The sequence below is a fragment of the Manihot esculenta genome, chromosome 2, assembly GCF_001659605.2.
Source record: "Manihot esculenta cultivar AM560-2 chromosome 2, M.esculenta_v8, whole genome shotgun sequence".
Classification (NCBI taxonomy): Eukaryota; Viridiplantae; Streptophyta; class Magnoliopsida; order Malpighiales; family Euphorbiaceae; genus Manihot; species Manihot esculenta.
In genome coordinates this window covers 17,703,835-17,730,384 of record NC_035162.2, presented here as the reverse complement: position 1 = coordinate 17,730,384, position 26,550 = coordinate 17,703,835, and the positions used below count along the sequence as shown (strand labels likewise).

Sequence of the window (26,550 nt, the reverse complement as noted above, 5' to 3'; positions counted from 1 at the left end):
TTAATGCAGCAGGATAGAGACAGGAGAAATTTTAGTGGATTCAGATATAGCATGGGGTTAGAGAGTGTGAGTAAGGCTACTACGAACCAGGCAGAGTATAGTACTTTTAGAAACTTTAACAGACAACCTATAGATGATAAGGCAGCAGGCAAATAACCTTTGAATGTGGATCGAGATAAAGAAGTGAAGAAAGTAGATAATCTCTATGTAAGACCATATGTTAAAAAGTATTTTCGGTGTAATCAATAAGATCACAAATCAAATGAGTATCCTACCTGGAAAACAGTTAACGTATTAGATCGAGAGGAAGAGGATGAAGAGATAAACTGTGAACCAGATGGGTCTGACGAAGAAGGAGAGGAATATGAATTAGATGAGGGATAGACTTATGATGTATGGAGGATGATATTGGTCTCTAAGCTTGTAGAGGAATCGCAATGGCATCAGTTATTCAGAACTCATTGCACAATTGGTGACAGGGTGTTTGGTGTTATAGTTGATAGCAAAAGCTGCGAGAATATTATCGGGAAGGAGACTGTGAAGAAGTTGAAGCTGCCTATTGAGAAGCACCCGGAGCCTTACTCATTGGGATGGATTAAATCTGATACTGGAAAAATAAATGTGACAGAAAGCTGTAAAGTGTCTTTCTCTATAGGTAACTACCAAGATACTGTGTACTGTGATGTGGTAGAGATGGATGTGTGTCAACTTTTGTTTGGTAGGTCTTGGCAATATGATGTTAATGTGCAATATTCTGGAAGGAGTAATGTTTACAAATTAGAGAAAAATGGTGTGAAATTTTCATTGCTTCCTTTGAAGAGCAAACCTGACATCCCAGATAATAGCACATTATTGACTTTGACAAAGAGTTTTGCTGCTGAAGTTAAGAAAACAGGACAAGTACATGTTTTGATAGTAAAGCTGATTTTGATGAATAAACCTGAAAAGCAAATGGAAGAGCAACCAGAATTAATCTGTGCTCTATTACAGGAATTCAAAGACTTGATGAAGGAGGACACACCAAATGGGTTACCACCCATGAGAGACATTCATCACCAAATCAATCTTATTTCTGGCGCTAGCCTTCCTAATTTACCTCATTACAGGATGAATCCGAGGGAGAGTAATATTCTGAAAGGAAAAAGTAGAAGAATAGCTGCGGAAGGAGTTGATTCGAGAGAGTTTGAATCTATGTGTAGTGCCAGCTTTATTGACACCAAAGAAGAAGGAAAGCTGGAGAATGTGTGTTGACAGTCGGACAATTAACCGAATTACGGCGGGTTATAAGTTTCCAATCCCGAGGCTGGATGATATGCTGGATAGATTGCATGGAGCGAAGTGGTTTTTGAAGTTGGATTTGAAGAATGGGTATTATCATATTCGAATTAAACCAAGTGACGAATGAAAGACAACGTTCAAAACTAAGAGGGACTTTATGAGTGGCTTGTTATGCCTTTCGGATTGTCAAACACTCCTTGTACATTTATGAGGCTGATGAACCAGGTACTTAAATCGTTTATTGGCAAGTTTATTGTAGTTTATTTTGATAATATTCTCATATATAGTAGTAGTGAAGAGAAACATATGGCCCACTTAAGAGCTGTATTAGTTACCTTGAAAGATAACCTTTTGTATATTAATATTAAGAAGTGTAGTTTTCTGACCAATAAATTTGTATTCTTGGGATTTGTAATTTCAGATGAGTGTATTCATGTTGATGAGACAAAGATTGCAGTAATTAGAGATTGATCTACGCCCAAAAATGTTTTTGACTTACTCAGCTTTTATGGGTTAGCTACATTTTACAGGAGGTTTATCAGAAATTTCAATAGTATTGTTGCCCCGATAATAAAGTGTCTAAAGAAAGGAAAGTTTCAATGGGGAGAAGAGGCAACCAATAGCAGTGCTATCCTTAAAGAAAAGCTATATACAGTACCGGTACTTGCACTTCCAGATTTTGACAAGTTTTTTGAAGTAGATTATGATGCTAGTGGAGTAGGAATAGGAGCTATTTTGTCTCAAGAGAAGAAGCCAGTTGCATTTTTTAGTGAGAAGCTCAGTGATGCAAAGCGCAAATGGAGCACTTATGGTAAGAAATTTTATTATGTATTTCGCACTCTTAAAACATAAGAATATTACCTGTTTGCAAAGGAGTTCATGCTTTATTTAGACCATGAGGCCTTGAAGTACTTGAATAGTGAGAAATGGATTAGTACTTATATGCATGCACGGTAGTGCCAATACCTGTAGAAGTTTTCTTTTATTTTGAAGCATAAATCGGGTGTACAAAATCGAGTAGCTGATGCTTTGAGCCGGAGAGTGACATTGCTGCTGACTTTGAGTCAAGAGATAATTGGGTTTGAGCAGTTGAAAGGGGAATATGCAGGATGATAATTTTGCAAAGATATGGTCCCAGGTATCTACTAATCACCCAGTTTCTTCATTTTATTTATCTGACGGTTACTTGATGCATAAGAACCAGTTGTGCATTCCGAAGATATCTTTAAGGGAGAAGATGATTATTGACTTGCATAGAAGCGATTTAGCAGGTCACCTTGAGAGGGACAAGACTCTTTCCTCTGTCAAGAAAAGGTTTTACTGGCCACACCTGAGAAGGAATATTTGCAGATTTATAGAGAAATGTTACACTTATCAGAGATCTAAGGGCTAATCCAAAAATACTGGGTTATACCTGCCTCTGTCAGTTCCAGAAAATATTTGGGAAGATATGCCTATGGACTTTATGTTGGGACTGCCTTGCACACAAAGAGGCATCGATTCTATTTTTATTGTGGTTGATAGGTTTTCCAAGATGTCACACTTTATTCCTTGTACGAAAACCTCGGATGCAGTCGTTGTTGCTAGATTGTTCTTCAAAGAGGTTGTCCGTCTTTATGACATCCCAAAATCTATTGCCTACGACCATGATAGCAAGTTCCTTAGTTATTTTTGGAGGACACTGTAGAAACTGTTTGATTCTTCCTTGTAGTTCAATACTACTGCTCGCCCGCAGACTGACGGGCAAACGGAAGCAATTAATCGGACCCTGGGCAACCTGATTCCCAGTCTTTGTCAAGATAAACTAAAGTAGTGGAATCTTATTCTTCCTCAAGTTGAATTTGCTTATAACAGTGCAGTCCATAGTGTTATTGGTCGTTCATCTTTTTCTGTTGTCTACACCAAGGTGCCACAATATATGTTAGATTTGATCAAGCTGCCAAAAGGTGTAGATGCTAGTGTTCCAGCAAAGCACATAGCCAAGCAGAAATTGGAGCAAGCAAACTCAAAGTATAAGCAAGCTGCAGATAAGCATAGATGACAAACAGTCTTCCAGATTGGAGATGCAGTGATAGTATTCTTGCCCAAGGAGAGGTTTCTAGTTACTATATATATTAAGCTGCAGTCCAAGAAGTATGGATCCTATTTAGTACGGATCCTATTCAGTACTTAGGCGCATCAATGACAATGCTTATGTGATAGATCTCTTAAACACCATGGGTATTTCCAAGACATTTAATGTGGTGGACATATCCAGGTATCATGACTCTGATGCTCCTTTATATCTGAATCTTCTGCTCCACTCGAGAATGAGTTTTTCTCGGTGGGGAGACTGATATGGATGAGATAGACTGTAATATTTACAATGGGTGGACCGGTTCAAACGCGACTACTAAGCGGCAAAAAGCGTTTTGATAATAACTTTTATTACGGATAGTAGAATCACTATTAAGATCCTAAAAGCTCATTCAAATATCTAAACCTTTTATTGTCTTTGGCTACGTACGTAATGGCTCATCACAAGGCCTAAAAACGATATTTAAGGGTTCAAAATAGCTTTTAAAATTTTTTATCAATATTTTTTAAATTTTTGTATAAACCTATTTAAGGTAAACGTCATACTGTATTAGACAATTTATTTTGTATGAATAATTACATATTTTCTCTAAATCTATCCACATCCAATTTTTAAGGTAAAAATACGTTAAATATATTTATTATATTATACATAAAACACATTTAGTTTTTAATTATAATAAAATCAAGTGGCTATTTTGTAAACTCAAAAAGTATATTATAATTTATCATTAATTTTTAAAAATGCAATTTAATCCTCTAGATTTACATTTTTCTGCTATAATATATATATATTTACATATTTTCATCTAATAATCTTTATAGTTTCTATTATTTTCGTAGAAATATATACTAGTAAAAGTACAAAATGTCACATGATTTAGCTATCATTGATTGAAACTATTGCTTAAATATGGTTTAAAATTTATTTTTTGCCTAGAAATTTACTAATAGTTTACCATCTATCAATCCTACTGGAGTTAGAGTTCAAGATTTTGTCGTTCTTTTCAACCTTGGCTGATGTTTTAAGGAAAATTCATCTAAAGTTCCGACAAGCACGATATCAACCTAGCTCATAGAATTGCATGCATCGTCTGTATTATCAAATCCAAACCCTTTAATTTATTTTTTCAAAGCTCATATCATATTCGCATATGAAGAGTCAACGCGACAATGGAGTTGCCAACTTATTTTTTCCATGCAAATGTTCAAAAAATGCTGCCTTCACAATATGAACCTATCAACATCGAGATGATTATTCTGCTTGTTTTCAGTTGTCGTTGATATTCCTTGGAATTTGTTTAATTGGGAACTTTCTTTTCCGGCTAGATCCAGAATATGCTCAAGCATTCAAGCGTCTATAAAGAAATCAGGTTAAAGAAAAACAAAGTATGACGTTTTATCCATCTTAATTTCAGATGGAAAATGAAATGTTTTCTTTCAATGAGTTGAACTATTCTGGATTTCAAGATAAGTTCGTTTCCATAGATCCTGAGAGTGATGGAGGGGACATGGCAACAAAGGTTCCTTTTTATGAAGCTCAAGAATGGAGAGATTCTGATTATGGATTCCATCAAGAAAAATTACGGGAGGAAGAACAGCTTCAACAATCATTCTTGGATTATGTACAGTTCGATGATTTGAGATTTCATATCTTCTGTCCACCACTTAAGACTTGTCTTGACGAAATGACAAAGCCTGGTGAAATCCAAAATGAAATTCAAGAGGTTGAATCTAAGGAAGACAAGTCATATCCATTTTCTTTAGAATCACTTCAGCTTCTAAGAAATCACAGCAACGAATTCAAACAATTTAGAAGTGGGAGAGTAATTGAGCCGAGCAATTGTTTCCCACCCACCAAAGATACTGGCCAGAGATTGTCAGCAGAAGAGATCATCAGGCTAGCTGGAGCAAAATTTATCCAATCTGCTTACCAGGGAGTTGATGTTTCTTCCATATTCAGCAACCCTTTTTATCTTTCTGGCCTTTCTGCTGATGATGCAAAAATGGTGGAACTTGCGGGATTCCTTCTAGCTTCTGCTGAGAAAATTGGCAATCAACAATTTGATTGTGCTAGTAGATTGCTCAAAGCATGCAGTAACTTTTCTTCCAGCGTTGGAAATCCTGTTCAACGAGTAGTTCACTATTTTGCTGAAGTTCTCAGAGAAAGAATCAACATAGAAACGGGAAGAATCACATCAAAAGGCCTGGGAAGTAAGCAATCATTTGATATTGAAAAAGCAATATTGGCTCCGAACCCAACAACCTTGGAAGCTTACAAACTAGTTCCCTTCTGTCAGATTGTCCATTTTGCTGGAATTCAAGCCATAGTAGAAAACATAGCTGATGCCAAGAGAATTCACATAATTGATTTTACAATAAAAAATGGACTTCAATGGAGTATTTTAATGCAAGCTTTAGTTTCTCGACGTGAATTCCCTGTCGAGCTTCTCAAGATAACAGCAATTTCAACTGGCTGGGAGAATTTAATCGAGACTACAGGTAAGAGATTAACCAGCTTTGCACAGACCATGAACTTAAACTTTTCATTTAAGATAGTTGTGGTATCAGATTTCTTGGATCTTAAAGAAGATCTATTACAATTGGATGATGAAGAAACAGTGGCCATCTTCTCTGAACATCTACCTAGAAGCCAAATTACATTGCCAAACAGGCTGGAGTCTATGATGAGATTGATAAAAAAGATCCATCCTTGTGTAATGGTGGTTGCTGAAGTTGAGGCAAATTGCAACTCACCAACTTTCGTGAATCGTTTCATTGAAGCGCTTTTCTACTACACTGCATATTTCGATTGCGTTGATGCATGCATGGAACGAGATGATTCAAATAGGTTGATTTTGGAATCAATGTATTTAGGTAAAGGAATCAGAAACAACATAGCTAGTGAGGGAGAGCAACCGAAGATTCGAAGTGTAAAGCTTGATGTTTGGAGATCATTCTATGCTCGTTTTGGGATGGTGGAGATTGATCTGAGTTCTTCATCGTTGCTTCAAGCAAATTTGATAATGAAGAATTTTCCATGTGCGAGCTTTTGCACACTTGATCAAAGTGGCAAAAGCTTGCTTGTTGGATGGAAGGGCACACCCCTTCATTCCCTTTCGGCCTGGAAGTTCGGCTTATAAGAACAGGAAAGAAAGACCACCTATTATATTTAGGTAATTCTTACCAATACAGTCCAAGAATTTTACATGGATCCCACTATTAAGCTTAAGCATCTTAGGCTGATGAATTTCTTTGCGTGTAATATATAGGATGCGATCATTGTAAAGCAAGCTACCAATATTTCTTCTTGTTCATTTTTTTTAGTGTATGGTATTCGTTGTCCGAAACTCATTGATTTGAGTGATCTAAATTTGTGTCGCACAAATCCTTTAAAATGGTAAAATATTTTTTTTTTGTATATTAAGATGAAAAAAAGACATATTCTGGGTCCCGAGACTTTTGAAGAATCTTTTTCATTTTTTGGTTATGTATGGAAAAATCGAAATAAAATGATAATTTTAGGTATTCACTTAATCTTGCTAGGTATAGGTGCTTTTCTTCTAGTATTCAAGATTTTTTATTTTGGGGGCGTATATGATACCTAGGGCTCGGGGGAAGATGTAAGAAAAATTACCAATTTGACCCTTAGCCCAAGTGTTATTTTTGATTATTTACTAAAATCCCCCTTTAGAGGAGAAGGATGAGCATTCAAGAAATTTTTACCACACCTTGTAAATATTGTTGTAAAATTAATTTAAATTTCAAAATATTTTATCGTTATCGAAGATTTTACTGTCGTTAAAAATTTTATTTTTTTGGTTATTGCATATTTAATATTTAAATTTAATATTAAATCTGACCGTTGTGATTTTATTATATTATCTCAAAATTTTTATAATCGCTTACAATGATAATTTTTTTCACTATAAATATGCTTCATTTTTATAAAGAAAATCATTTCCATCTTTCTATTTTATTCTTTTACTCTTCTATATTTTCTGTTGAGTTATAAATTATAAATTCTGGTTGTCTGATCCTGAAAATTAAATTTCAGAAAAATATGTTTAATCTTGAGAATTATAAAATAAATTCTTAAGGACAGTGTTCAACACGATTCATATTTTATTATTTTATCCTATTTTTTCAACGATACAAAATTTTTTCTAGAAAATTTGAATTCATTGCTACATAATGCTTGAAAATTGCCATGATTTTGTCATAATGTATTGTTCATGCAATACCTTATTTATTTGTTGTTTATATTTATTTTTTTTTGTTATAATTGAGTTTCCTAAATTCGTATGCAATTCGTATATTTATTTTTCATTTAAAATTATTTATTTTTGAAATGATAATTAATTAAAATATATTTTTATATAAACTTTTAATTAAAATATATAAATTGAATGATTCACATATTATTCAAATAATAATAATAGAGTTTGAGAAGATTTTAATTAATCAAAAATAAATTGAATTCGGATATGGAACATATTCACATGTTAAAGTATTAATTGAAACACTAACGGGTTTAGTCTGGTGATAGTATATGAATAAATTTAAGAAATCTTATATTTACTCCTTCAATTTTTATTTTAAAAAAAATATTAATCGAATTTGAGTGTACAATTTTCGGGTATAACTACTTATAATCAGTCCTACTCGAGTGGGAGTTCAAGAGTTTGTTCTTTTCAATCTGGGCTGAAGTTTTAAGGACATTAATTTCGTCTAAAGTTCGACAAGATCAATACTGAACTAGGTTTTGGTATTGAATTGCATGGATCATTTGTTTTATTCCAAAAACTTTTGTTTATTTTTCAAATAAAATATTCTGCCTTGACAACATCTACCAATCAACATCCGAATAAATATATATTCTGCTTGCATTCAGCTGTAATTGATTTCCCTTGCAATTTTGCTAACTGGTACTTTCTTGTCCGGCTAGATCCAGAATTTGCTCATCATTTGTTCAAGTTACTATAAAGAAACCAGGTTACAGTAAACAAACTCTGACCTGTTTTTTACATTTTTGAGATGGAAAATGCAAAGTTTTCTTTCAACGAGTTGAGTTGTTCTGGATTTCAAGATAATTTCGTTTCACAAACAGTAGGTTCTGAGGTTGCAGATTGTGGGGATACAAGAAATGATTCGTTTTGTTCTGATTATGGATTCTGCCAAGAAAACTTCTGGGACAAAGAATCACTCATCTCCAGGTACGAGGAACAAGAACAGCTGCAACAATCATTCTTGGATTACATGCAGTTCGATGATTTGAGATCTAATATCTTGTCTCCACCACTTGAGATTTGTCTTGAGGAAATCACAAAGCTTGGTGAAATCCAAAATGGAGTTCAAGGAGATGATCCCAAGGAGGACAAATCATATCCGATTTCTTTAGAATCGCTTCAGCTGCTAAGAAATTACAGTACTGGATTTAAACAATTAACAAGTGGAAGAGTAATTGAGCCAAGCGATTGTATCCGACCCGCCAACGTGTCTGGCCAGGGATTGTCAACAGAAGATATCATCAGAATAGCTGGAGCAAGATTCATCCAATCCTCTTGCCATGGATTTGATGTTGATTCCATGTTCAACAACCCATTTTATCTTTCTTCATCTGGCCTTTCAGATGAAGATACCAAAATGGTGCAACTTGCTGAATCCCTTCTAGCGTCTGCTGAGAAAATTGGCAATCAACAATTTGATGTTGCTAGTAGATCACTCAAACTATGCAGTTCATCTTCTTCCAGTGATGGAAATCCTGTTGAACGAGTGGTTTACCATTTTGCTGAAGCTCTCAGAGAAAAAATCGAAACAGAAACAGGAAGATTCATATCCAAAGGCCTGGGAAAGAAGCAATTATTTGATATTGAAAAATCAATGATGAATGCAAACCCAACAATCCTGGCAGCTCACCAAGCAATTCCCTTCAGTCAGATTTTCCATTTTGCTGGAATTCAAGCTATAGTAGACAATGTTGCTGATGCCAGGAGAATTCACATCATTGATTTTACAATCAGAAATGGACTTCAATGGACAGTTCTAATGCAAGCTTTAGTTTCTCGACATGAATGCCCTGTCGAGCTTCTCAAGATAACTGCAATCACAACTGCCTGTGAGAATTTAATTCAGACAACAGGTAAGAGGCTAACAAGCTTTGCACATACCATGAACTTAAACTTTTCTTTTAAGATAGTTGTGGTATCAGATTTCTTGGATCTTAAGGAAGATATGTTAGAATTGGATGATGAAGAAACATTGGCCATCTACACTGAATATTTCCCTAGAAGCCTGATTGTATTGCCAAAGAGGCTGGAGTCTGTGATGAGAGTGATCAAAAACATCAATCCATGTGTAATGGTGGTGGTTGAAGTTGAGGCAAATTACAACTCACCAACTTTCGTGAATCGTTTCATTGAAGCACTTTTCTACTATAGTGCATATTTTGATTGCTTTGAAGCATGCATGGAACGAGATGATTCAAATAGGTTGATTTTGGAATCAATGTACTCAGGTAGAGCAATAAGATGCATTTTGGCTATTGAGGAAGAGGAAAGGATGATTAGAAGTGTAAAGCTTGATGTTTGGAGGTCATTCTATGGTCGTTTTGGGATGATGGAGATTGATCTGAGTTCTTCATCTTTACTCCAAGCAAATTTGATAGTGAAGAAATTTGCATGTGGGATCTATTGCACACTTGATCAAAATGGGAGAAGCTTGATTGTTGGATGGAAGGGTACACCCCTTCATTCCCTTTCTGCCTGGAAGTTTGTTTTATAAGAACAAGAAAGTAATAAAATTACACTGGGTTCCACATAAAATCCCTGTATTTACCTATGGCTCCAATTAAAAAAAAAATATCCATCTTTTTGTTCTTTTGTAAAAATCTTATCCACAAGCTTTTTCAAAGAAACACCATAATGTCATCTCCAAATTTCTTTTTTGGCAGTAAGAAATTTTTAACTACAGATTTTTCAGAATAATAGTAGATTGAGAGAGAAAGATAAGCTCCTTATCAAGTTTGTTTTCTTTTTAACTTTTTTAATTAAAAAAAAAAATTCTTTTCAATGTAATATAGAAAAGTCATAATGGGCATATATATAGCAAAAGGCTAAGCTTCTTGTTTTTCAATTTCCAGGACATTTTTGTTCTCAACACATATCTCTAATACCATAAGAAATGTAGATGTGTCAATGGGAGTTCAACCAACAAAACTACTACATTGCAAATAGCAATTAAGCCTTCAGGCTTGTTCTAGGTAAAGGGCAAAAAAGCTGCAGTTGAATTAATGCTCCAGATGGCAGGATACAACAGCAATATTACCTTTCCAGTTTTCCCATAAGATTCAACAAGAATCTCGATCCTATATTGAAAAGGTTAGCCATATTCAACTTAATTTCATTCCCTTGATCTTCTGACTAATATTGATTGATAACAATGACGGAGATGAGATTTGCTGAGAAATAGCGGTATCATAAGATAAATAACAGAAGACAAATAACACTTCCATGTCACAAGATTATAATGACAATATTAATATAATAATGCAACAGTTGAACAGTAGAAAGAGCCAGGAAGAGCTCATCCAACAAAATTTCCTGGACTCCTCTGTTCTTTGAACAATATATGCCCGGTAAACACTCAGCACTATATCTACCAATAGCCTCGCAAAAGCTATAAATCCAAAAATTAAGCAAATGAAAACCACTGTGATACCCTTATTTTCCATAGATATTTGATTCTCTTGAACACGTTCAACCATTAACCTGCAAATAAAGTGACATCTTATGAGCATGACAACTACATGAAACCAAGAAGCACAGAATCCTGTCATCTGTAGTCAACAATTGCAGAAAATAGAAATACGTGGAGAGGGAGAGAGAGAGAGAGATAGAAGGCAATCATGCTCAAAAGATGAGGTGATCACTTGAAATGGATTAAAGAGGCCATTGGCTTCAATAAACTACAAATTATTCCACTAGCTTCCTATTTGCAATCATGGCATCATCCAATACAGGCCAAAAATTATCCCATCATTTTGATTTTATAAATGCATTGGCCGTAATTAAGTAAGCATAGTCGTCTTGAAATTGGTTCACTAGGAAAGTGTCATTTCCTAGCAAAATAATATGAAATCAACATGGAAATTTTCCAAAAGAAGCATGGACACCAGAGTCAACTACCCTTCAAGAACCATTTCAACATTTAATTAAAAGGTGAATACTTGAAGTGAAACCTAATGCAAAGAATCAAGTATCCAGGCATCTTCATTACCCCAATCGTTGCTCCTTTCCCAGCATCCATGTAGATGGAACTGTATTAATCATAGTGATTCTCATTACGTACATAGTTTGTGTTAGGATCTACCAAAGAAATTGGGTGGATATATGGCATATAGAATTCTTAAGCAGGCCTAGAAAACTCATTATGTCATAAATCATTCTCTCATTGCCCCAAGGTTTCTTCTTTTCTTTTTCCTTTTAATTAAGATAACTGTCACATATTATAGAAAGAATAAGAAAGGAATTGTGAAGAGATAAATGGGAGGGAAAAGCAGTTATTAGTTAGTATGATTTGGAACGCAGTTTTGTACAGCATAGTAGTTAGAGTTTGTTAGAGCCAGTTATACTACTCTGATGTATAAATAACAGCTGACAAACACTCAACAACTATTCTAAGAATCAATAAAAAAGATCATCTTTCTCTCTCTCAAATATTCTTTTCTCCTCTCATCTAATTTGATTCTTCCTCTCATCTCAGTCTAATCTTCTACTTTTCATCTCAATTTCTTCTCTTTCTCATCTCTAAATTCTGTTCTCAGTCTCTCTTCTTAACAATTGGTATCAGAGCAAGGTTCAAGGCTTCCCAAAATTCCAGGTTCTCATCCTCCATCATTTTCCCTATTCTTCTTGTTCTTCATCTTCTTCTCTCTAAATTTCTTCTTCCTTCCTCCCTGAGAATTCTTCTCCTTTTTCCTCTATTTTTTCCTTCTTTCTTTCCCAGAAATTTCTTCCAATTCTTTTCCTACTGTTCTTGCTCTGTTTCTTCTTCTTCTTCTTGGCAAAACCTTGTTTCTGCACTTCTTTCTTTCCTTAGGAACCTCTTTCTTTCTTAAATTCTTGAATCAAATTCTTCCTTCTATTATTTTCTGGTTTTTTGTCTTTTCTTTTCTTTAATACCTCACTTCTAGCATTTCAAGAACCTACTTCTTGGAATTCTTGTAATTTATTCTTCCTTTAGAACCAGAATGAATACAATTATGTTATCAAACCATGGAACTACAACCTTGGCAACAAAAGAAATTGATGAGTCTTTTTGAATGTTTAGAAAGAAGCTTTCAAAGAACAAATGAGGTGCTGGAAAAATGGGATCAAAGATTGGAAATTTTGATTGAATCAATGCAAGTGAAACCAGAAAATGTTGCAACCTCTAGAGTTGCATTGGAATCTAGTCCATTCCTGAAGTCTATTGGAGAATGTGGAAATGCGACTCAAAATGATGGTAGACCAAAACTGCTCACTTCAATTGTAGATGATAAGATCCTTGATGTCAAAAATGGAAGGCAAAAGCTGGAATTAGATTAAAAAAACTCCATGAATTAGATGGGGAAGAGGTTGATATTGTTGGTGATGGAGAGGAGAGCGACAATATTGCAGAAGCCTCTACAAAAGTGCATGGCGAAGGGTTTGCAGATGAGGGCAAGATAACATGATTGCTCTGGGGTTGTTATTGATACAATTGCACAACCCAAAGTTCATAAAACTAGGACTTCTTGGAGCAATAAAGGTGAAGTGGGCTTATCAATTCAAGAGGGAAAAACTGATGACTTGGAACAAAAATTGAAGGATGGTAAGTTCCTTGTTATTGCTTGGGAAATGGAAGACTTCAGCAACATAGTGCAACCCTCAAATCCAAGACTCTGTGGTATTATCCTTGATCCAGGCTATACTGAAATTTCTGAAAAAGCATTTGCAAAGCCATCAAAAAATTTTAGATTTGTACAAGTCAATTGGGAATGGGATGCTTTCATTGGTGAGATTCATGAGAAGGGTTCTCATGAAGAAAAAGCTAAAGCAATTGAAGAAACAGGGAAGGTTGCAAGTGGCAATATTTTGTAGACCATGATGCTGAGTTCTATTCTTGTGAATTTCTAATCTTCATGGTAGATAAATGGGAGATATTAAGGAAGAAGCAGAAATTGACCCTGAAGGGAGCTGCATTTTAAAGAAGATTTGTTTGAAAGATGGAGAAGGTGGCAAAAAAAAGAGTTTCAATCCTTAACAATTGGGTAGCAGCTACTAGAACAAGATGCAACTGGGAGGATCAGTCTTTTATGAAATGAATTTGCTAGCAGAAGATGCTACTTCGAATTCTAAGTCTTTCAGCTAATGAGAGGTGCCTGAAATTCCTTTCAATTTCCAGCATTTTTACATTCGTGGGGACAAGAATGTGCTCTAGGGGAAGGTCTTGTCATATATAGAAGGAATAAGTAGTGAGATAGGCTTTTGGAGGAAAAAGTTGTAACTGCTATAACTATTGTCAGTTGCAACTGAATGAGGAATTTGGAGGGAAATAAATGTTAGTTAGAAGGTAATTACTCATGTACAAGTATAAAGGAGAGAGCTCTTACCTGTAAATTGCATTCAAGAATAATCAATAATATCTCTCTCTCTTCTCATCTCATCTCTCTCTCTTCTCACCTCCTTTATTTTTATCGATTTTTTACTCATATTTTTATCGATTTTTTACTTCAGGACCTGTGATTCAATTTATGTCAGAATAGTACGTGTAATATCGCGCCGTCAATAAAAAGCGGCAATTTTTAAATGCCATAAAAAATATTGATATGAAAATTAGACCACGAGATACTAATATAATACAAATTGAACCACAGATCTTGAAATGAAAATGAGTGAACCACAGTGTACTTTTTTTTACTTTGTTTTTTAATTAATAATTATATTTTAATTGCTACGTTAGCATTTCTTAACGGCATCAAACAATTACCGCTATTTGTTAACTACATGATATCGCAGATACTATTTTGACACAAATTGAACTATAGACCCAGAAGTGAAAATGAGTAAAACCACAAGATATTTTTTTTTACTTTTCCCTTAATTTATTTTAGAATTAGATTGCTTTACCCTTTATTTTAGGATTAGATTGCTTTACCCTTTATTTTTAGGATTAGGTTACTTTATCTTCTCTCTTTATTTTCTTATTCCTTAGGACTTTTATCTCAGTATAATTATGTTAAATAGTAACACTGTTCCCTACATATATTGCTGGAAAACCAGAAATAAAATAAGCATATTTATTTCATTTAAATTGAAATCTGAAATCTTTCTTAAGGAGTTCAAAAGGTCAAAACTCCCTTCATTGAGCTCACAACAACACCAACAACAATTGGGTGAGAAAAGAATCAAGGAAAACAAACGACTTCAACCTTAGACACTGATTTTATTGTAAACATACCTGTGACTCGATCCGCATCCAGGGAACATAACAAAGACAATGTTGGAGAAAAAAGTGAAGGCATGGGAAATGGAGTCACGGTGCTTGGCGGAAAGGGGATCCTCCCAAACCCAAGGAAAATGGAAACTGTTACAATAGATGTTGTTTCATCTCCAAAAATAGAGAAGCAAGTGTCTATTACAGATGTCGATATAGCAAAAGATGTTAATATTGTGGATGATAGGAAAGAGGAAGAGGTTGTTAGTAGTGGTGATGGAGAGGATGTGTCTTGGGAGAAGCAATTAATGCTGGCCCAGGTTCCCGTAAGTACAATTTTTCCTTCAAAGAGATTCAAATCAAATGGATTCTCCATGGAGAAGTTTGGTGAGCATGCAGAAGATGTAAATGATAATCTTACCTCTTCTACTATAAGCATTTTTGTTTCTATTAACGTACCAAAATTTATCATAATGAAGGTCAATGAGAATGAGAAGCCAATCTTCAATGAAGCTAGAGACAAGTACGAAGGCAACAGTAACACGCATAAGCTCCATTTCAAGTATTTTGTTGAGGGGCAATATTATCAAGATCAGAGTCTTGCAACATGTCTAGACTCTAGAGCTGAAATTCACAAAGGAGTTCAGTTCATGTGATTTTATCATTCTTTTGAAGGACGAATGGGAGAAATCAAGAAGGCAAAGGAAAAAAAAATTATGCGCTATGGAGAATTGTACTGATAATAGAATTTAAAAAAGAAAAAAAGAAAGTTGTTTAGAGCATGTGATCACATATTACTTGAGGAAGACTGGGAACAATCAACACATTCTTCAAGGACTTATCAAATGGTTCAATTTACGAGAGGAAGATGCAAGCTGGAAGGTCGTTCTTTTGTAGTGGCTCAATTTCATGAATTTTCATCTTCTTGGGGACAAGAAGATTCTCTTGGGGAGAGTATTGTCACATATTATAGAAAGAAGAAGAAATGAATTGTGAAGAGATAAATGAGAGGGGAAAGCAGTTATTAGTTAGTATGATTTGGAGGGAAGTTCTGCACAGGTCAGCCAATTTGTTAGAGGCAGTTATAATAACTGATATATGAATAACAGCTGGAGAATACTTACCAGCATTATGAATTATGAATACACAGATTTCCCCCTCTAGAATTCTGTTTCTTTCTCTCAACTAACTCTATCTTCTCTTCTCATCTCTTTATTCTCTTCCTGTTCTCATCTCATTCTCTATTCTCTTCTCATCCTCCTAAATTATTCTTGAGTTGTGACAATAACTTATCAAAAAACAACCAATATTTATTACTGCATATTTATTCAGAGTTCTTAATTGAAAAATAATCATCTAATTGTAAACATATTCAAAAACTGTTGTATATCAATAGCTGAAGTTTATTACAGAGGAGAAGAAGCAACCTGAGAGCAAGATTATCCCTGAGGAGATTGTCCATCTGTGTAGAAACAAGGGATTTCCAAGAAAGAAGATTGTTAACATCTTTAGCCTGCAAGAGAAAAGCAATGACGATTTTGGTTGAAAGAGACCTGCTAGTATTAGACTCGAACAAAATTAATAAAAAGAAGAAGAAAAACTGATAAGGTGAGAAATTCACATACTATGATATCCTGGCTGTCACGGAGATTCTTTATGTCAGATATGATTTTCTCTAAATGTATATCTTTCTCTCCTAATTCTTTGTCAAATTCTTTAAAAATATTGCCATATCTGAAATTCACCTCCTCCAGATACCGTTCCAAAACAGATATACTTAAGTCCACAGAATGAACTTTCTGCATTAATATTTTAAGAACACTGTCCCCAGGAACTCTGCCTACTTGTTGGTGATGAATTTCTTCCACATGATCTGGCAATTTTTTTTTGTTACTTCAAGCCTCATGTTTGAGTTTTCAACTGAAGTGCCAGATTCAGAACCAGCCCTCAGTTCTTGATCATAATCATCAACACGAGAAGACTCTGATAGAGATGGTGATGGTTTCTGCTCACCAGTTCCCTCTTGATATATGATTTTGTTTTCAACGGAGATCAAATCTTCCAGCATGCGCTCAACTGCATCAACTCCATACACTTCAACAATACTAAGAGTACAATAAAACTCTGAACCATAATGGCTAAGAAGATTCAGCTTCAGATATCTCACCCACTGCGGCTCCTGAAGGGTAAACCTCTGTGAATGCTTAACATTAGCAGCTGTAAAATTGCCGAGCCTGACCCATGAGTCTGTTGGATAAACTAAACTGCCAAGAAGCTCAAAATCCTTTAAATTAGAAGAGTAGTGCTCAAAATTTGCTATTTCAATTGTGTCTACTAATGTTTCTTCTGAAAGTTCTATTACAACAAATTTCTCTTCAGCAGAGCATGGGTTTCGAAGGTATTTGTCCTTGTCTTTGCCTAAGACATTAGAGGCCCCCTTTGCTTCCTTATTAAAAGCCAGTACCTTCGCTCCCTTGGATGCTGAAGCATAATTGTATTCTTTACCCCCAGGCTCTAATCTATGGATTACACCTCCAGCTTGAGCAGTTCCTGATTTACTTTTAGAGCTGAATGCTCTGCTTTTGAATTCGTCAAGACCCAAAGGTACAGAATGAGATAGTCTGTCAATCTTAGGACCATTAGTTTCAAATTTTACATCTGAAACAGAGTTTGCCTCAGGTTGCTCCATAACCAAGGCATAATTTGTGTTTACTTCACTGCCAAGTAACTCATCATTGGAAACCCTATTTTCATCCCTATCTGTAGACAAACTTTCATCTGAATAGACAGAACAAATTTTATTTAAAAATTTTGTTTCCAGTGACTCAGAAGGTTTACAACCTCCCAAATTTTCTCCATTGCAAGTAGATATGCCGGCTTCAAGTACTGCAGATTCATCTAAACAAAAAGAAACAAAAGAGGGACTAATGAGAAGCCAGGGTCATGCTGATTTTAAAGTCCATGCATTCAAAAATTCAGACAGGTTAGAATAAATTCAGAAAATAACGCCACTACCACTCTAACTAAAACCAACTTAGATTCACAAATTATATTTAAAATTGAATATTATGGTTTTAAACTTTCCAGGAGTTGAAGTTCACAACAATATTTAACACGAGATATGTATTTTATAAATTTTTCAGGAATACAAACTATCAGATAAAGTCATTGTGAGACATATATTACAATCAGAAGGGAAAAGAAAAATTATGTTTGATACATTGCATTATATTTCTAGATCATAGTTGATAAATTTATGAGATAATATATATAGCATCATTGATCAAAAGCTTACATCTATAACCATCACTGCGACTGATCCATAAACTCAGAAGAAAGAACAGCCCCCATAAAACAAGAAACAAAGAAAGTGAAAACTTGAATAACTGAGTTCTTCCACTGAAAGCCTTCTCAAAAGCTCTTCTTTGAAGAAGAGCTCTCCGTGATCTCTGCATTGCACATCAATCCAATGAAATGCTGAAAGGTGATTAATTGAAAAATAATGGAGCACCCTGCACCAGATAAAACAACTGACCACCATTAATTTCAATATAGAGGATCCAAATTGAAAAGCACTATTCAACACTAACATACTAAAGTCTAAACTCTCATGGGTATTCTATATGCAGTTCAAAAAATTCACCTTAGCAGCAAAGCACAATCACCCTTCGATCATAAGAAAACACTGCTTCGCCAAAATCAATTGTGAAATAACCCAAACCAACATTTATTGAAAACCCAGATTGTAATCAATCAATTAACGCATACCCATCTTTTAGCCATAAAAATTTTCAACCTAAAATTTTCATTAAAGGTATAACAGAACTTTTCAAATCATCATATATAAGCCAAATACAAGCAGAGATGAGATCACACACAGTAATCAAGAAAGCATTAGAGACACAATATAAAATATATATATATATATATAAAAAAAAGAAGGAATCAATGGATCAACCGGCTTTCGGATTATTGAAAAATAAATAGGAAAAATCTTAGAAAGAAATTTGGAGAAATTCAACAGGCGAATCGAAAGTGAATGATGGAATTAAAAGAGGAAGGCGAAGAATTTAGATTGTCAACAGCAGCAGCAGAAGAAGGAGAATAAAGAACACGTAAACGGCGCAGTTTAAGGAGATCAAGCGCTCTCTGTTGTGGCTTTGTTAACATAATCGCTGATTTTATATTCATGCCGTCTCTTTCTTTTGCTAACGAATTACTCCTCCTGTTGCTTTTTGCTTTCTGCTTGTATCTGTCTTAGTTTGATTCCTCTCTCTCTCTCTCTCTCTCTCTCTCTCTCTCTCTCTCTCTCTAACCATTAATTTAAATTCAAACTGAAATTAAAGCTGACCCCTTGACCAAATCTTTATATACATGAAAAATTTTATTAATTAATATCTTTATTCAGAGAAAAATAATTTATATTAGAAAAAAAAATTAAAAATATTTAAAAAAAATAATTTTTAATTAAATAATTTTTTTATATTTTAAATTTTAATTTATAAAATAAAATATATTAATAAATTTATATATAAAGTTTTAATATGTATATTAAAATGAAAAATTATTTTTTAAAAATAATTTAATTTTTATTAATTAAATTTTCTGAATATTTTAAAATATTTTTATAATGTGCCATTTTATAATTAATGAATATATATATATAATATAAAAATTTCTAAATATACGTACCATAATTCTTAATATTCAAAAACTTTTGCCGCTTCTCTTGCATTATTAATTTAATATTTCAGTTAACAAAACTTTAATTTCGATAGAAAAAATAATAAAAGTTTAATTAAATTAGTTTTAATATATTTTTCATAAATATATTTACATACTTTCGAGTCGTGTATTTAAAAATCCTTTATAATTTAATTAATATATATTTTTTTAAAAATAAGAAAACTTCGTTAATTCAAAAAGAGGAGAGAAACAATATGAGGAGAAGGGATATTAACCCGAACTCATTGATCTGATTCAAAATAAGCCGATATTGCTAAACAAAAACACACTTTGTTTCCTCATAACTAGATAAAAACAGTTTACAATCTTGAATCAAGAGGTCAAAAGACGATAAATCATTCAACAAAGCACAATTAACTGACATCACAAGTATTTGAGCATTCAATTCGAAAACTCAACCCATCCATACTCTTTAATTCAGTTCAATACTTTCCGAAATGCCATAATTTCAGCACATTAAGAGCCTGTTTTAACAGCCATAATCATTCCGGATTACACAATCGAAGCCTAACGAGGTATTACACAACCGAAATCTACCAAATCTCGTAAGCTTAAAGAGGCATCAATGTTCGCACAATTAATATATTAATGCTTAATTCACCTCAATATTTATTGAAAGTTTTTATTAGGTTAATTTTCAACTTTTTATTTAAATTAGTAAAAGAATTTTTAATTTAAACTCAGTTTAATTAAAATTTAAAAAATAAAAAAAAAATTTTACTTTTATTTTAAAAATTAATCAAAATATCAAAAAATTTAACTTAAAATCATGAAATTATTTTTTAAAATAAAAAAAATCATCTAAAAACTTTTAGATTAAATTGAACTCAAATTACAAGTCCTTTTAATTTATAAAAAAAATAAAAATGAATTAATTTCTGATAATTACAAAATGAAATTAAATATTTAGTTATTAAATTCCATTTACTTTATGAAAAAATATATTTCTTACATAATTTAATTTAATTTTAATAAATTTTTAAAATTTATTTAATTTGATTCGATATTAAATTCAATATAAAATTGTTATTCTAGACATCATATGAAAATATTTAAAAGAAAAATATATCGAATTTAAAGGATAAAAGTCTCAAATTTCGTGTCTTTATTTTATTTTTTATACTTGTTTTTATGATTATTTATACTAGTTTGTATGAACGTGCCCGGCACGTTTTTACTTGTTGCATATTTTTATTAATTTTTCATTTACTTTTTATTTTGAAAATATATTATTTTTAAATACCTCATTATCTTTATTATTTAATTGTTATAATTAAATTTTAGTTGATAATAAATTTTTTTCCATTTCAAAAATAAATAAATAATTTTTTTAATATAAAATATATAAATATTTTAATTGAATGATTTAAAATAAAAATTAAATAGTTATTTTTATCAAAATAATAAATTATTAATAATTCATATTAATGAAATAAAGAAAGTTACAGTTCTATGAAAATAGAAAAAAAAATAAAGTTTAGCCATAAATTTTATTGTAACAGTCTTCTAATAAATTTATATGAATTTTAAAATTAATTTAATAATAAAAATATTATTAAAAATAATACAAAAATTTACAGATAATTTAAGTAATCCATTATTCTTCCTCTTTTTCCCCAATATATAAAATAAATTTTACTAATTTTTTTTAAAAAATAATAATTAACTTTTTAGTAATTTAAAAAAATAATTTTTTCATGTATATATTATTATTTCAATTTTTTAAATGAATAAATTTCAGCTATTCAATTTTTTAATAAAAATTCTACTTTAATATGTAAAATTATGTTTTTATAAAAGTAATTAATAATTTTTTAAAATTTTTTATTTAAAATAACATTAAAATAGAATTTTAGTAAAAAAGAATTAAATATTTTAAATATATATATATAATATATTTTAACAATTTTACTATTTCATCTATTTCTCTTATAAATATAATTTTGTTAATTTCATTATAATAGACAAAATAATTTGAATTAATTAATATTATTTATCAAATTTAAATAGTAATATATTTTAGAGTTTAGAGTTTAAATTATAATTAAGTTTTTTATTTAAATTAAAATTATTATTAAAATAATATTAATTATTATTTATATTTAATTATAATAAATATTAAATTACCATCACCGCCACTTATCTATAAAATGAAAAAGGAAGAAAGTCCCTCATTGAGAAAGAGAGGGACAACTTGAATAATTAAGATTAATTAAGATTGAATCGTATTGGATTCAAATCGAAAAAATTGATCGAATGGAATTAATTTAAAAATTTAGTTCGATTTTTTAATTATTTTAGTTTAGTTCGGTTTTTAATTTCAAAAATTTCGATTATTTCGATTTGATTCAATTTTAATTAGAAAAAAATTAAAAAAATCGAACCGAATAAATTAATTATAATAATATATTATTTTTAATAATATAGAGAGATTATATCATATTAAGATTAAAATATTTTAATTAAATTTTAAAATATATGTAAAAAATAAAAAAAATATTAAAAATTTAAATCGATCAAATCAAATCGAATCAAATCGATTCAATTTAATTCAATTTTTTATCAAAATTAATTTGATTCATTTTTTTATTAAAATTAATTTAATTTAATTTTTATAAATACTAAAATTTTAATTTTTATTTAATTTAATTTAATTTAAAACTGATGATTACCAATAAATAATTAAGTTCTTCTATTGAAAACTTTCTCAAAATCTCTTCTTTGAAGAAGAACTCTACATATCTCTATTGCACATCAATCAAGGAAAGCCACCGGGCATTTAAAAATTTTCTTGTACATTATTACCAAATAGTTTATGATTAGCGTAGGTGTTCAATATTCGGTTTAAATTGAAAAATTCAATCGAATTAAATTAATTTTAAAATTTAATTTAATTTTTTATTTAATTTGTTTCAGTTCGATTTTTAATTTTAAAAATTTCGATTTGGTTCGATTTTGATAAAAAAAAATGAAAAAACCAAACTAAATCGATTAATGATAATAATATGTTATTTTCAATAATATAAAAAAATTAAATTATATTAAGATTAAAATATTTTAATTAAATTTTAAAATATTAAAAATAAAGCGTAAATAATAAAAAATTTATTAAAAATCGAAATTGATCAAATTAAATTGAATCGAATCGAATCAGATCGGTTTGATTCAATTTGATTTTTGATCAAAATCAATTCAGTTTGATTTTTATAAATACTAAAATTTTAATTTTTAATTTATTCAGTTTGATTTAATTTTAAATCGAACCGATCAAATGTTGATCCTAAAATCACTAGAGAAAAACAGCAATACAAAAAGGAAGTTAAATAAGAAGAGTAGAAAAAAAGGAAATTTCCTCGAAAATGAAGAGATAGAAGAGGAAATTTCTTGGAAGTTGAAAGATTTAAGAAAAGGATTATAGAGATTGTATGTGGATTTGTCAATAAAAAAATATATCTTTACTCGCTGACTACAGCAGTGTATTTCACTAGCTAAATTTTTTTTTTTTTTTACAATGTACGAACATATTTAGCCTTTTATGAAATTTTTATGATTTATTTGGTTGAAAATTTACTTACTTGATCAAACCTATGCATATTATATTATATTACAATTCACAATTTACTTACTTTTACGATTTTTCTCACATTATTAATTTAATAATTTTTAATTAATTTAGTATATCTTGATTAATAAATTTTAATTAAATTTTCATAATATATTTTTTATAAATATATATATATAGCTTTTAAATAAAAATAAAAGCGTAAATACGTAACTGTTGTATAACTATTTATGTCCAATTGAGCTTTATATTACAGTTTAGATGTATTGGACATAAAAGATTAAAATTTTATATTTAATTATAATTATAATTAAAATTTTTAATTTTGAATGGTAAAATTTTAATTTTTAAATTTATTATGATTATAGTTAATATCTAAGATAAATTTAATTATGATTATGGACAAATTTTTTAATTTTATATTTTAAATCTTTTAATTTTTTACAGTTATAACAAACATTTAAAATAATTTTGATTAATTTTAAATTAATACATTTAAAATATTTTAAACTTTTTAATGACTGCTTCTAGCATATAGATTACTTACGTAATATCAAAAAGAGTAAAAATAAATAAATGACATCACACGTGTATTAACTAAAAATTAATTAAAATTATTTTAAAGATTAATTATAATTATACAAACGTTTAAAAGATTTGAGTATAAAATTAAAAATATTAGCTACATTCGTAATTAATTATAAAATTTTAAATTTTTACGTTGAATTAAATAAATTATCTTAGATTATAATTATAACAAATTAAAAATTTTAATTATAATCATAATTAATATAAAATTTTGATTTTTTGCATCCAATAAGTCTCTCTCTATATATATATAATTTAAATACTCATTCTTTACTGATTCATATTATTTATTTTCGTTATTATAATGGTGATATATTATTTTATATATCGGTATTGATTATAGAAAATAAATATATTAATATAGAAAGTAAATATTGATAGATAGGTCAGTTATTTAATTTTAGAAATTATATAATTATAAATTTAATTTTTCTTCTTATTTAGATACCGTTTCATATATAAATAAATTATAATTTTTATCGTAAAATATAACAACAAATATTATTATTTTATATGGTATCATTTTATATGATATGATTAACATTTATACTCCAACTTGAAATGGAGTATTATAGGTTATAGGAAGTAAATATTATATTTTGATTTTCATTTCTGTTTAGATATTATTTTATGTATAAATAGGTTATAATATTTATCGTCAAATATAACAATAAATATTATCATTCTACATATATAATATAATATTATAATACAATATTACAATAGTATGTTGATTTTTAATAATTATTTAAATTTAATTATTTATTATTATATTATATTATTATATAATTATGTCTTAATTAGTTTATTAATTTTAAAAAAATTAGAATATTATTTTATTTTAAACAATTTCTTTTAATTTTAATACCCACAAAATTAAATTTTTATTGCCATAATAATAAATTGTTAGATATTTTTAGTTTTAGTATTTCTCTCGTGAATATATATATATATATACTCGTAATTTAAATAAAATAAAATTTATTTACTTTATATAATTTTTTGTTCTTTTAATTTTTTTTTGAAATATTATTCTTTTAATTTAAATATTTTAATACAAATTCAATATTAATACAATTTAACAAAATATTATTTTTTTAATTTTAAAAAAATACGTTATGAAAAAAATATATATGCATATCTCTAGAGTTTTGACTTATATAAGAATGTTTTTTTTTTAAAATATATAGTTATATATTTAAATTAATAAAATTATATTTTTTATAAAATAAAATTTATATTTAAATAGAAAACAAATTTAAATAGTTAAATTAAATGTTTTTAAATAATAATAAATTTCTCTATTTTTTTCAACCAATCAAAATAAATTGCTAATCGTAATTATTAATTTTAATAGTTCGTTATTCAAAATATCGTTATTCTTCTCTCTCTCTATATATAAATAATATCTTAAATTTAAAATTTTATATAAATTTAATATAATTGAAAGTCTTGGGTTTTGAAGGTCTGGAAAGTGCAAATAACTCTGAGGAAAAAGACTCAATAATACAACTACACAGCACTACTAACTAAATAAAAATTATAATCAATAAATTTCTTATTATAATTTTAAAATCTAAAATATAGAAAATAAATATTAAGATATTATTAAAAATAAATAATAAATAATTCGTGCAACACGTGGATAATACAACCAGTTTATATTTTTTTTAATCCCAATTTAGTACCAAAATCAAGAAAATAAAAAAAAATAACATTCTTAATATTTAAGTTAAATGAAAATATTAAAATCCATCATGAAATCAAATTTATCAATTTTTAATCTAATAAAAAAAATAAAACTTTAGTCCAAACATTTTATTTTGAGTTAAATTAAATTTAAATATAAATTTCTAAACTAATTTATACAGAAAATTAAAATAAATAAATTAAACTTTTTCAATATTTATGACAAATTAAATATTTAGCCATTAATAATTAAATAATATGATAAAATTAAACCCTTTAATATAATATAATATTTATATAAAATTTCATCATATGACTGAGTTACATTATACAATCTAACTAAGTTATAATATCCGGTTACAGAAATTTTATCTGAAAGGAAAAAGACCTGGATAGAACAAGACAAGACTTGTCCACTCCTGAATCAGTCAAATTTTTTATTATACAAGTTTCTCTTAGGGGATAGAATCCGATAAATCTCAATTATATATATAATTATAAAATTCTTTATTTATTGGTCGATGTCAGTTAGATTTATAGAAAATACTTCAATTTTTTAGATTATAAAAGCAAAATATATACAAAATTAAAAATAAATATTATTACACATACATTTAAACTATTTTCTTTTATTGCCTTTTGTAACAAATTAACTGATTTGAGTGTTGAAGTTATTGACATAAATGCCAATTAACTCAATCTCTGTTGCATATTAACCAATCATATTTCAGCTTATTTTAGACTATATCATCCACCAATCATATTTCAGCTTATTTTCTACTATATCATTCATAAAAAATCTTTTGAAACTTTAAAATAAATCAAATAAGCAGATAAGTGACATAATAGATCTAAAAAGATTGGATTATAATTTGCTCTCAACTTTTAATCCTACCAAGTCATCCATAAAAAAAATCCTCTAATTTATGAGATCCTAATCATATATTTTTATTAAAAATAATAATCATAATTAATTAGATTATATTTTATATAAATTTATTCATATATTTTTTATTAAAAAATATTTAATTAATTTTATAAGAAAGTACTTGCAGTCTATTCATTTAAATATGTAAAATAAATATAAAAAAATATATAAATATTATAAAATATGAGAGTTACTAGAAAATATCATATAGAGACTTAGAAAAAAA

General features: G+C 29.6%; 2 protein-coding genes and 1 non-coding gene across 3 annotated transcripts; 2 read left to right on the top strand and 1 right to left on the bottom strand.

The window, feature by feature from the left end:
- Nucleotides 1–4,597: 4,597 nt before the first annotated feature.
- On the top strand, nucleotides 4,598–6,596 carry LOC110608879 (DELLA protein RGL1). Its single transcript, XM_021748165.2, has one exon. The coding sequence runs from the start codon at nucleotides 4,773–4,775 to the stop codon at nucleotides 6,495–6,497; it is 1,725 nt and encodes a 574-aa protein (XP_021603857.1). The 5' UTR covers nucleotides 4,598–4,772; the 3' UTR covers nucleotides 6,498–6,596.
- Nucleotides 6,597–8,129: 1,533 nt separating this feature from the next.
- On the top strand, nucleotides 8,130–10,445 carry LOC110603453 (DELLA protein RGL1). Its single transcript, XM_021741189.2, has one exon. The coding sequence runs from the start codon at nucleotides 8,392–8,394 to the stop codon at nucleotides 10,135–10,137; it is 1,746 nt and encodes a 581-aa protein (XP_021596881.1). The 5' UTR covers nucleotides 8,130–8,391; the 3' UTR covers nucleotides 10,138–10,445.
- A 401-nt stretch (nucleotides 10,446–10,846) lies between these two features.
- Nucleotides 10,847–19,134, bottom strand: LOC110609232. The gene is made up of 4 exons (XR_006350077.1): nucleotides 18,107–19,134; nucleotides 16,437–17,709; nucleotides 16,239–16,324; nucleotides 10,847–11,123 (listed from the first exon to the last, which is right to left on the bottom strand). It is a non-coding gene; the product is annotated as an SUN domain-containing protein 4 (transcript).
- Nucleotides 19,135–26,550: the final 7,416 nt, after the last annotated feature.